The sequence below is a fragment of the Bombus huntii genome, chromosome 12 (genome assembly GCF_024542735.1).
Source record: "Bombus huntii isolate Logan2020A chromosome 12, iyBomHunt1.1, whole genome shotgun sequence".
Taxonomy (NCBI): Eukaryota; Metazoa; Arthropoda; class Insecta; order Hymenoptera; family Apidae; genus Bombus; species Bombus huntii.
The window spans coordinates 7,638,166-7,652,057 of NC_066249.1; the positions used below are offsets into that span (position 1 = coordinate 7,638,166).

General features: G+C 37.4%; 1 protein-coding gene across 1 annotated transcript in view; it reads right to left on the reverse strand.

Moving 5' to 3' along the window:
* LOC126871794 (hemicentin-2-like) overlaps nucleotides 1-13,892 on the reverse strand; it is a 166,450-nt gene that overhangs the window by 50,324 nt on the left and 102,234 nt on the right. Inside the window, exons 3-4 of the mRNA XM_050631028.1 lie at nucleotides 8,694-8,905; nucleotides 7,526-7,843 (exon numbers count right to left, since the gene is read on the reverse strand). Coding sequence (XP_050486985.1) covers nucleotides 7,526-7,843; nucleotides 8,694-8,905 — 530 coding nt within the window. The remainder of the gene's footprint in view (nucleotides 1-7,525; nucleotides 7,844-8,693; nucleotides 8,906-13,892) is intronic.

Sequence of the window (13,892 nt, forward strand, 5' to 3'; positions counted from 1 at the left end):
TCGATCGGCTGCAATCTGAAAGTAACCAGAATTTAAAGGAAATTTAAAGTCGCATAAAATTTGGCGAGAATTTCACAGAAGATTGCTTTTCACGATACAAACGGTAGCACGATAAGTTCTCACAGACAATCGGAATAAGTCGGCGAAAAGAGGGGCACGACTGCGCATCGCGCTGAGTCCATTATTAATTATCATCCCGTGAACAGTTTTGACGTGCATCACCGCGTTCGAGTAAATATTGCGACCGACTACAACCGTGCATCTGCATCGTCACGGATAGTCGCGTACGAGCACGCGTTTAGTGAGCATTCAGATCAATGAGATATGAATTAGCGATAATCAGAGTAGCGATACATATCAATAATACAATGGCCGTTTGTATTGGCCTTTAATCCTTCATTGACATAACATTTTGTAAATTGCAGGAATTTAGATATTAAAAGAGAATTAGTTGTTGAATTCCCACAATCCAATTGACGCTCAACGTATCTATTTACGTACTTCTCGTGAAATATATTTACAATTTTACGTTTCGTTGATTATGGAGGATACGATTAACAGATTAAACAACCAACATTTTGTTAGGTTCCGTGTTAAATGGAACGAAATTGTTAACGGCTGACAACTTGTATTGGCAATTAATTTGGGAGATATCACTTTTTCGCTTTTACTGACACATAACTCTCTTTTAATAAATACAATTAAATATTAAATCTAATGCTTGCAGTAACAATGCACAGTCTAGAACAAAATATGATACTCTATGATATTATATATAGTATATATATACGATACAGATATACATATGTACTATGATTGTAAATGTTACAATAATTTGTAATCAACTTTGAAATTCATGCTCCTAATTGTTAAGTATCAAGTATCGTGTAAATTATTTGATGTATCACGTGAAACTACTTGAATTACAGAAATAATAAATGAACAATATAATAAAATAGAATCTATTATTTATATAATAAATAAACCACTTACGCATTGAATTAATTCAAATTTTATGTTTCAGATATTAATGGAACTGATTGAAGGTTATACAATTATGCAGGCTTATTGTACTAATGTAATAAATTATGTTAGTAAAATAAGCTTTCTTTAATAATTGGCATAAATTTTTTCCAACTGTTGATACTTTTGCTATGAAATTGATTTTGCTATGATATGTAGATAATTGACAGTTATTTCTTGTTATAGGCGTTCATAGTTCTACTTTCCCTTCTACGTATTATACAGGTTTTCTTAGAAATCAACTAGTCATAGGATACAAATATCTATGATTGTACAGTGATGTACGTCTGCATATTTATCTTTAGTTTCTCCACGAGAACGAAACTTCTGATTAATTCATAATAGTCTACCGCAAGATTCAAATACGAGGACTAAGAAAAGGATAAGAACGTTTTCACTATATATATTTCTTTAAAAAGTAAAAATATTTGCGACTGAAGCATTAAGGTCACTAATAATACTATAACGCTTATTAAAATATCATATTCGTCCCTTTTCAGACGAATTTCTCTTTTAACAATGACTATAATTAAATAGATCGTATATGAGTCACGTTTATAATAGGATCTTAATCCCAACAAATGAAAATTATAACAACCTGGTTTTTCCAAAAGTTACTTCAGTGTCTATAGGCCAATTAGTCTGAAATGGGTCAAGATACCGAGAAAGAAATCACAAATTACCAAAATAAATCAACGCTGTAGTTTCTTTCGCAAAAATATTTCACTTGGGCTATCAAACAGATTTTAATCGCACGAATTATCAATTATCTAGTAATTTATCGTTCTTCCTATTTTCTGTATTAACGACCATCATATATAACGTTAAAGCGATAAAAGATGAAAAACGTTCAAACACCAACTCCGTCATTGAACGAAATTCGAACTTGGTCACAGAGGCGAAAAACGGTGAGATTGACCCGGGGCTACTTTAATGAAAAACGATAAAGTTCTCCGGGAACATTTCTAGAAAGGAAGGAAGAAAATCGAAGTACATAGAAGAAGCGAAAGGATTCGCGAAAAAGCAAAGTTGCTTGGCCATCGAACACCGTATCGCTTAAGGACATTTAATTGGCAGTCGAATCGGTAACGTTAATGCGGGCTGAACAATTAAAAGAGAATTTATTGGCGGTAAACCAACCGGTACCAGGAACGGGAATGCTTATTATTATTTGTACTGTTGAATGAAACTTGCTACGGGCTGGCAATGCTTCGAATTAATAGCTATCACCTCGGGGGAGGGGGGATATATATGAAATTATAGCTGGTTATGTGTACTTTCCTATACCATCGCGCGCCACTGTCGAAATCGGCTAACCGCAAGCAGGCCGTGTTCGTACGTCTAAATTTATTTACAACCGTTCTTTGATACGAATTAATCAAACGGCAGCTCGGCCGACCTCCATCAGCTCTTACGCGGCGCAGGCAACGCTTGTCAATTAGGAATTTAGGGGATTGGTCTCTCTGTGAAACGAGATAATTGATTCCTACGCGCGTTTCCTACAGTTGGAGAAATTCAATTCCTCTGATTATAATATCCGGTAATTTATCAGCGAAATTCGCAGTATCCCAATATGCAGCCGTGTACCTATTTATTATTGGTATGTGCAAATATTGTAATAAAGGAACATGATATAAATTGTGTTGGAGAATTTTCATTGATTACGCGAAGCTTCTATAGTAAAATGGTGGCGATTGGTCAAAAATTAAATGCCAGACGTTTTTACAAAAATATTGATTTTAACTAAATTGGAACTTTTTATGTTAAATTGTGTTAAATTATTTATAGTAAGTTAAATGGGAAATAAAAATTCAAAAACAACAGATTACCTTCGGGTTCTGCATTTCATTTGAACTTGTATTTTGTTCCGTAATAACATTTAATTATTCTATATAAAATTGAAATTTCAACGTTAATAAGACATAAAATATATTTATAATTGGTTTAAACTTACATATATATAGTTTTCAAAAGTGCTTTATCATCGTATATTAATTTAAAACATACTAATTTTCATAAAAATTGGATATATTATATTCCTGAACGGAAAAAACTATTATTTATTACGATACGTATCAACATTAGATGAAGATTATCTTCTTAGAAATACGTAATTGATTAATTTCACGTGCCACAATGCACTAGATCGTAATTTCCTGATAATTTTCTTAAAATGATAGAGTCTAGATCGCAGTTTTTTCATGTGTTTACGAAAAATCTAAAGTTGCCAAATAATACCTACGATTCTCATAATATAAGAAAAAATGTATAAAATATCCAAGATAACTTGTCAGAATATGTACATATTTAGCGGATGAAAGAAATTTCTACTTATCCAAATTTCTCTTATCCAAAGTCGAACAGTATACCGATATGGCGATCGTCAGGATCAGATACCGACGTTCGAGTTAAAAGCACGAACTATAACTCAAGCTACTAATCGTTTCACGCGTGTTTACATTAACGTTATCGCTCGGTTCGAATAGTTTTACCCCTCGTAATGGTTACGACTCCCTAACCCTCGCCCTAACTCTATTCTTGCAAGTAAGGCAGCGCTTCTAGCTTCTCCGAAGTGGAACACCCTTCAGCCACCGCTTGTACAATATATCTATCTCGTCACCCCAAGCAGCTCTTTGCTCGGTAACACCTAAACGCGTGCCGCGGTCGTACAAGCGCGTATTCTTTAGCTCGTAGAAAGCAGAAACTAGCGGCAAACACAATCGCACACATACATCGAGTGTCTCGATACTCACGGTACGATCGTCGAAGACGATTCTACATGTAGAAATTAGTCGAAAATATAGAGTAACAATTTTGCATATGACCTTTTATTTCCGATAAAATCGAGTTTGAAAATTTGTCAAATATATCGATTAATTTTAGATTAGACCGAAGCGAATAATCGACAGGAGGTCGACCTACTTGCGATGATAAGTCGAGAAGCGTAGAATAACATTTCTTCGCGCGATGTTTCGTTTCTGAGAAAATTAAATTCGAGAATTCTCATCAAGTACGCGTGTATCTGGCCAATCTTTAACCAAACACTACGAAACTCTATTTTCTTGGAAACGAGGGCTTAAACGAACAAATTTTATTCTACATTTTTCGCTTATTTATTCGCGTAGAATCACTTTCATACCGACTGTAGTACGATTATCCCGAGATACTCTGTCTTTGCAATATGCAAAGATTCTGTTCTACATACGTATCTTCGATTTATTTGTTCGTGTAGAATCACCTGCACGCTGACGTATCATGATTATTGGAACACTCTATATATACACATGCGCATATATATACTACACATACGACGCCTCGTCACAAGTATCGACCGACAACGGCTGAACACGCCAAGAGCTCGCGTAGAAACACGGAATCGAAGCCGCGGACCTAGAAAGCACGCGATCCACTGATCCGTCTTGCGAGAGGCGTTACTGTTATCTTCGCTGACCAATCTCGAGCGGACGACTAATAGGTTCAGCGCGTGAACACCTTGTCCTGGCAGGACCACGTGAAAAGGCGTTCGGTAGCGAGAGTCCGTCGGCTCGGCTCAGCTCCGAGAAATCGTCGTGGCGAATTGTTTAACCGCGATGGTAGATAGAACGATAACCGGGGCAGAGGCCGATCAAGCCTCGGGTCAGGTGGCTTCGCGAGCCGCGAAGAATATTACTTTGAAGCGTTTATCGCCGGAATCTAGCACGCCGGATTTTCCTCTGATTCCCCTGCAGATTAGTTCGAATTGGACTTTAATTCTGATAGTCGTACGAGGATCTTTCTACCGTAGTACTGTTTCTTTCGTGGCATGAATATTCTCTGGATTTTTCTGCTGCAAATATTTATGTAGCGTTGATCGATGTCGATTAAAAGCTATAGATATATATTTAAATGGAACCAATTGAGTGTAACCGAGAAAGATATATTTTATGAGCTATGGTGGCAAATAAAGAGGTGCTGAGTTATGTAAAACAGTAGATAAGTTGTTGGCATAACCATTTGTATTCGTTGTACCGTAAAACGTAGCATTAGTCACGTTATTCATTTGCAATTAATCTGCTGTTAAGAATACAATAAAAATGTGGAAATATTTCGAGTTGCTTTCTCTGATTTATTATCTTTAGTTTTCTATCGTCGGATGGTTTTTGAAATTGCATAAAACGTAATGAAATCACGTCACCGCGATCTAGTCACGAATATTCGGAATATTACTGTGATTTTACGCGAGTCTAAATTTGAGAAAAATGAAATGAAAGTTACCGGAGACGTTATTTTAGCGTTTGAGGATACTTATGATCCCCGATTGCAACAATTCTGATCGGAGAATTTATAGAACTGATAACTCGTATAAATCTGGAATAACGAAACTAATCTACTTAAAGTGTCAGAGAAAATACATTGAGTCACGTGGGATACTTTAGAGAAACGAAATGCCACGAAAATCTTTTTTAAAAGACTATATTTTACACACTTCGACCAATAAATCTCAATCTAATAAACGTCTATCAGATTTGCTGCTTTTTCTGTCATACGACGTCATGCCTAATATTCTCTTCGCAAATGAAGAAAGCTTGTTCATGCACCATGAGAACTCCAGACCACCAGCAAGGAAATACATACAGATAAATTCTCGAACGAGTGTCAAACACGTTTCTTAATTGGTCTTTCACTCGTTTGCGCGTATGATCGTCTGAATCCGTAAAAGACCAAACTTATTGCCGTGAATCAAGCGTGTAAGTTGCATGACCTATGCGTTAATTCGCCGCAAGAGCAGCTGATTTCTGTATAATTTCGTTGCGAAAGTTTCGACAACACGAACCAGAGATCGCACGAAACGCGCCCTGCGTCTCGTTAATACTTACCACTTGACGTCACCGGTATCATGATTCTATCTACTTATAGCAGACGGAAATATGTAACCGTTTAGCCTGGTATTCGCGCGATTTCGCCATTATAACTGCAATACGTTGTACATGATTTAGAGAAGCTGTTGAGGGAACATACTTTGTTGACTCTGAAGAGATATTACGAGGTATTTAGAAAGGTGAAAGTAATATGTGCATTCTATCTAATGTTTAATTTACGATAGACACGTAGTTCTTAATGTCATTTTCTCGGAAAGTATGTGTCCATAATAGAAAATTATTTATATCGCTAATTTAAAATTTATTATTATGTCCAACACGTAGACAAAAAATTAAATACTGTACTCAATGTGATAAATTGTATCACAACACATGTGTAAGAACAGAACTTTTTTCGATATTCGAAGCAGTAAGGATCAGAGAAATTGTTAGAAAATATTTTGATATGTTTCAACTCTTGAAACTAGTGGAATAATACGACCCAAGATAAGTTTATCATTTTTCTGACACCTGACAACATACAAGAGACATAAGATCTTGTTATAAGCGAAATATAAAGTTAGCCAAGACCCGAAGCACCTAATAAAGTCTAACGTTATAAGATTTCACTGTTTCCAAAATATATAAATTTTACAAAAATAATGAAATGTATATTTAAACGATTTCATTAGCCTTTTCTTCGTTATATGCTGTTTTAATTACAATTAAATCGCCAACTCTCTATTTCTGGATCTTCTATCTAGAAATCTCCTATCTGAAACTGCACCAGTTTGAACGACACAATTATCTCCGAATTACGACAAGCACGATGTTCAAATTCTCGGAATGAGAACAGAAATAGAACCAATGATGAGATTAAAGGAGTAATGTCATTTCAAAATGCGAAGAAGAGAAATGAACAAAAAGTCGAAGAAAGGTATTTTCACAGCAAAATATTGAGATATCTTATTCGATTTTTTAGATACCTCAAAAGTATTACATTTTCAATATAAAATGTAAACAAACATCAAAGCAAGTTGCTGAATTCTCTACTCTAATCCACCATTTATCCGAATTCCTTTGACTCCATTCATCATCCTATTTCGTTCATTCCCATCTGCAAATAAACGCAAGCTCCGTCTTAAGGAAAATTCTCATCGACCGATGGCAGCTACTTTCCAAAACACCTTGTACTTACTAACGCCACCATAAACGCTCATATTAATGTCTGGAAAATATCTGTTGGAATACATCGGGACAGCGTGGTATTAGAAACGCGATTCGGTCAGAACGTGCGTGGAAATTTTTTAATTACAGCTATCCATCACAATTATTTTACGCATTAGGTTTGTTCTGTCCACTGCTAGCGCTTTTGCGTTTTTAACGAACAAGAGATTAAAATGCAACAATGACAAAAGTAACACAACTAGACCGTGGATTTTTATGCATCTATGGGAAATTTGAAAATGTAAAAATCTACAGAAAATTTATAATCTGCAGAAATATATAAAACATCCAAAGCGTGATATTTTTTACTAAATATTTACTAGAGAAAACGATCTTCTGCTTGAGTGCAATTTTTTCAATTACACTCGTAAAATTACGAATATACGTAAATATCCGTGATCTAGTAATATGGTCGCGAATAAGATTCTGTAACTTACGATTCACATCGAGAACGACCAGCCTGGTTTGCGGCAGTACAAGGTTAGTGTTGCTGGCCTCGCATATCAGGCGAGCCTTGAGATGTTGCCTTCCAACTTTAGGATAGGACAAGCGGTTAACCGTCAGGCCAGAGTCGGCGTTGTAGTGATAGGACTCGTCTATCACGGTGTTGTCGAGGTACCACGTCAGCTTCGGGGGCGGCTTGCCACCTCGTACCTCGCAAATCAGGTTCACGTCACTCCCCTCGTTGTATGGTTCCTCTAACCTCGAGATGTCCCTCGTCGTCCCGTCCAGTATCACCGGCTTCGACGGAGGCACTATGCGAAACACACATACGTACGTACACATGTACACGTGTATATACAGACGCATATTCACACAGAGGCAGCATGATTGAATCAGCGGAAATGCGGATTGATTATTTGTCCGCCGCTTGAGAATGGCTGATCTATCGCGCTACCTGCGTGCCGGCGTGATTTACTCGTGAAAGATTGATTAGGGCCAATTGAGTTCCGCTGATGCGAGTGATTTACCATTCGGTGAATACTCTTTTGTCGACGATTACGCGCAAACCGTGGAAATGAACGGTTAAAAACCAGCAAATCCTGCTGGAATTCGTGCAAGCGTGAAACGGTAAATTGCGCAAGCCTTGGATGGTTCGTTTATCTCTCCTACTGGATATATAATTGTTCTTCTCGTTGCCAGAAATACGAACGATTTCGTGCAATGAATAGCGTAAACGAATGTGTTCCGTGCAACGTTAGAAATATTTTCTAAAATGAATTCGACGAGATACGATATCGTGTACTTAGCAAATGTCTTAATCAAGACGATAGTTATGTCGTGTGGTTAGTACGATAGCTTACCTTTCTGATTTGGAATTCAACTGGCATTGAGAGATTAATATTGTACGATATATCGAATGCGATTATTAAATTATACAATTAAATCTTTTTTCATTTATATCTTTTCTTTCTCTTACTAACGAACGTCGCGTTGTATAGGTTGGTAGATGTTTCCATATTTCTGAAGGAAGACGTATAACATTACAGTCCCGACGATTACAGTATTAACCGCAATACGAAATATTCGCTGAGACTTTTTAAGAATTGGAACAGCTACCGACGTTGCACGTAATTTCTGATAAATGACAGGCGCACTACTCACTTATAACAGTCAGATTCATCTTCTGCTTTCTCGTTGGCGAATTCTTGAAGTCCACTCGACACCAATAGATCCCTTCGTCTTTCGTCTCCAACCGATCGATGCTGAGGTTAGCAGGATTCGATGCTGTGATAAAAAAAGCTCTTGGTCCTAGCGCCGTCGGCGACGACCACAGGCGAGCATTGTTCAACTGTCGACGACCACGGACGTCGAAGCTGAAACCATCGGTTCTTTGTAGTAATGACAAGCATCCACGAAACTTTACTGTTTCTTATTACATTGCGATCTAATTTTTGAAATTGTACAAAACACGATTACTAATGTAATCTTACGATATGTTTTTCATTTTCTTTGAAAATCTGCGAAAGAAAGATTTATCAAACGACCCATATCGTAACGAAAAAGATTTCAAGTAGTACGAATTTCTTCGCGAGAATGTTTCTGCTGGATATGAGTCAGTACTAAAGTCCCATGGAATTGAGACGAGAATTTTCATGCAACAAGCACTTGTAATCTCGAAGATCCGACAGCCGACAACGGTCTTCGAGTCGTCTCGCGTCGTAGACTTTACTTGGTGTAACGTGCGAACTTGAGAACATGCTTGCGCGAGCTTATCGCTCCTGAAATCCTCGACGATTCCGCCTTCGATCTAGCTACGAATCTCGAAATCATTGGTAACACGATTATGGAGTGAATAATCGTGTCTCTCGAGTCTAATTGAGCAGCAAGGAAAGCTTCCATTCGAGAAACTTAGTAATGTTCCAAGTTTAATCATATGAATATTAAGTAAGTGTAATAAGAAGACTTCTAAAGCGCAGATGACAAATGTATAGCTTCTCTTGTTATATATTATCGATCTGCTAAAAGGGCGACAAAACTAAAAGATATAAATTTAATAGAAATTTTGAAACAGAATTTTTAGTCAAAGAATCTTCGTTTATAATTTACCCACTATTTACCTACTATACGAACGATTATTTCCTATTGCAAAGAATATCGTCAAAGATCGTAAGATATAATAAGATCTCCGAATAATCCTTTCGGAAGAACGATAGTCGTATGTAGATTAAATCACAATGTTTTCCGTTTCTCAAATATCGAAAAAAATATTTTTCTTTAAACACCCGAACAAGATCCTACTATTTATAACGTAATCCCGATATCGAGGCCAGGGTTCAAGTCCAGTCACGATTTAAGATTGTTCGCTGTACCGTGAAGGATCTTAGCGGGAGAAGCATAACGGAGTTAGGATGCGGACAGGACAAAGAGGTAGGCGTATACGTCGAGTCTCGTCCGGGGAGCTATTCTCCATGCATGATTGCATATTAAACAGTCAAGGACGAGGGAGCCGCGAGAAAGGAGGTGATTCCGCGAGTGGAACGACAGACGGAAGTTTCGGAAAGATCGAAAGACAACGAGACGTTAAGCCTTACTCCTTTCACTCGTCGTCTCTACCTGTTTCTCTTACCTGGTATCACGAAGGTGAAGAGATAGAGAGAGAGAGAGAGAGAGAGAGAAAGAGAGAGAAAGAGAGTGAGATAGGGAGGGTCGAGAATGAAAGAAGTGGGAATTGGTAGGAGGCCGAGGAACATGGAAACCGACGGTTCCTCACGAGCGACTAAAAGTTAAATTGCGTTCCACGACTGCACGGGAGTTCGGATTTCCGCTCGTGACTGAATATTCCCAAAGCTATCCCACTCTGCCGGCTGCTTCCGCGGCATTGACGTTGAAATACGATTTAATTCTTCCACTTCGCACTTCCAACAGACGAGGAAAGCGCTTCCGTGACGTGCTGCCGCCGTCCGGACGTCCGTATGGTTGCTTGCCTTGAGGCCGCCGCACCATCGGCCCTTAGGGCTTCTCCACATTGATGCAACACATCACACACATACATATACGAATACATATGTATAATATGGGTCTCTACATATTCCCTATTCCTCGTCTCCTTTCAGAAAATCACCAGTTTTCCATCGGGGCTGAAACGATTCTTGGATATAACGCGTTCATTCCTTCGTTCGATTGGCTTTCGACGAGCGATAACCCCGCAAAGCGATTCCTAGCTATCAGTCTTCCGACTCTTGGCTGAATCTTCGGATCGATCGCCGGTCTCTCACGTGCCTCGTCGATCACCTGACTGATTCGCGGAGATTTTCGAAAGAAGAATCGCCGATCGAACGTTCCTGAACGCGGCGTTGCATAGAAATCGAGACGATCCGCGGCGAAAACCCCCGTTTTTATTGGAAATCACAAGCGCTGGATTCGAGAATCGCAGCAAGACTCGACGCCTGCATTCGTGAATGCACGGAGAACTATCTTACTATCGTAAGAACTGCTCCCCCGTGGTCCGTATGCAGCATGTTGCTCCTCTTTGATTTGCTGAGTTTCGCTTTCGTGATTATTTGCAACGATCGGTGGCGTGTCTATGGCTCCTTGCTCTAAGTTTGTAAATTTGGTATCAGAGAGTATTGATAAATGAGAAGCATTTAGTAGAAATGTTCAATTCCTTGAAATTGTAACGAAATGAGTAGGATAAATAGGATAAAATAAATATTTTAGTCGAAATTCATTGTATTAGTAAGTTCGTATTCACGAAGCCACGGAACGAATTCTTGTACAATATACAATTTGGTATAATAATTATTCTAGTAATTTTTATTATATACGTTCTAAAGAAATTACTTATTGAACGAATACCTACAAAACAGTGACTTCAGACGTTGCAAGTTGCAACATGTTTGACTAGCGTTTCCCTGTCTTTTGCCAGAACACGCTCTCATCTTTTGTCTCCCTACGGCCTCGATAGTAAACTATTAACCCTTTGGCGAAAGAACGACACCAGGACGATCATTCGTATAATGCAAGCGATTTAGAAGGTTTCTAAGGGGAGTAGCGAATGAAATTGGACAGATTCAATTCGATGGAACGATGTCCCTTAAGAGCAATTCAGGACGCTGTTCGGAGATCTCACAAATATTACGGAAAATTTCATAAAAAGCTGACGGTGGCCGAGTCTAAAGAAAATACGGTAGAGTGGAGGAGCAGTAGGAACTGGAGAATAAGAAGGAAGAAAACGTAGAAATAAGGTCAGCCAAGAAAACGAAGTAGATGAATCGATAATCGGGAGAATCGAATGAACGAAACGTCCTGACGGGGTGAAACATTCAAGTGACCGAATAAATCGGTGTAATAGGATTACAAATGAGATTAAGCGGCAACTACGCGACGGGGTTAACACGGGTGAGGTGATTTAAACGGGTGAGAGGGTAGATTTAAAAACGTTAACAACTCAGTCAAGTTAACTCGTAAAAGAGATTCCAAATATAATATCATAATTCGTCGGAGTTTTACGACGCGACATACAGAGAACTAGATTTACATATAAAACAAGCCAGCGCTTATCTCCCGACATGGGTTTGCTCGAGGGCGGAGCAACGTTTCGTTTCGTTGGATTAGTCAAAAAATTACCCCTGTTTATCAGGTATAACAGTGCTTAGTCATAATCACAGGAGGTATTCGCTTTCTCTTTACAGCATACGTTTTCATTATGCCGCATTAATTAAAGAAATCTGAAAGGTTATTATTTCTCGTATTATACGAACGAACGAATAAATTTGGTCTACATTGATAAACAGAGTATAAGCAAAGCGTAGAATATTATGCAAACCATATGAAAAGGACGTAAATGATTTACATCGTAAAGAAAATAATCATTTCTGTGATTATAGGGAGTAGAAAATAGAAATTAAAAAACGAACATAAAGCGAAACATGATAAAACCGAAAATATTAATTAATATTTCATTTACATCGAAGCTTTGAGCAAAATTTGGAATTTTAACGGTTATTGAAGTGATTAATTCAATTTTATTTTTTATAATTATGTGCGGAAAAGAAACACGATATTTGCGTTGCTACTGAAAAGGTTGAGTTGTGTGCTTCTATGTGCTATCCTAATTCATATCTAGCGTATATTATTTAACGGCAGATTATCGCCGACTAAGACCAATTGTAAAGAAGGTTATGCAATATAATTAGGGGGATTATTAATCAAATTATTGCGCTACATTTGGAACTAAAAGCACCTCTGATGTGTGAAATGAAATAATTAGTTTACTCTGCTGTATTTATATGCTAAATATTTAGATATTTCGCATAATTAATTAGCAAATAATTTACAACCGCCTATAAACGATTTCAATTTTGCGGCTTCTTCGTAAATATACTATGTGTGAGATTATAAAGAAATAACTTTACTTGAAGTTATAAAAATATATGTTAGATAGTCTAGAAAGTCTACAAAGTCTAGAAAGATAACAAATAGATGAAGTTTAAAATTCTTCAAAACTTAGAAATTTGACGGATTTCTTTTGGAGCGTTAGGGATTTTTAACGTATCCTTGCAATAGACGAGACACTCGATAACATACCTATGATGACCTATGATAACATACCTAACTTAGAGGTGGTTTTCACGTTTTACGCATCTAAAATGTGCACTTTTGTACGTAAAATACACGCACTATTTTTATACCTCGTAGAATTGGTATAAACCGATCGTGAATGTTAGCAATAAAACATCGTATAGCACCAGATTTTGTTAAGAATTTACGAGCAACTCATAAAATCGTATAATTCCGATACGGACACCCGGCTTACATGTTATTTCAAAAACACAACTTTCTATATATCACTGAATTTCTCTCTATAGCAACTGAAACAGAACAAATAAAATGTAATAATAAAAAATGCAATTCTTAAAAAGTGAACATTCGATACGCTTCATTTCATAACACATCTTTACAAAACCTAGTCTTTTTCCCTTTTTTTTTTCCTTTTGATATACTTTTTACATTCTTGAAAATAAAAAAAATAAAAAAACATTTTAGGGATTTAAATACACGTACGATCGTCGTTAAATCCATTGAGAAAGTCCCGTCACCAATTTCAAATTGATTTAAATCGTAATTATTCCTCAAAATAATTTCTTTCCGAGTTAAAAAGTCGAATTCTCTCTCAATTCGTTTATAAAAACTCTGATGAAAAGCTTACCATCGCTTTTACATCGCAGCGTTGATGAGAGGGTGCGCGATAACTCGAGGAAAACAAGTGAAAGCCGAAGAAACGATATTCGCCATTTCGTGTCTTTAACAGTCTGGCGCACGTATGATAAGCGAGCCGGCACGTCTCGTAATAAATATTTT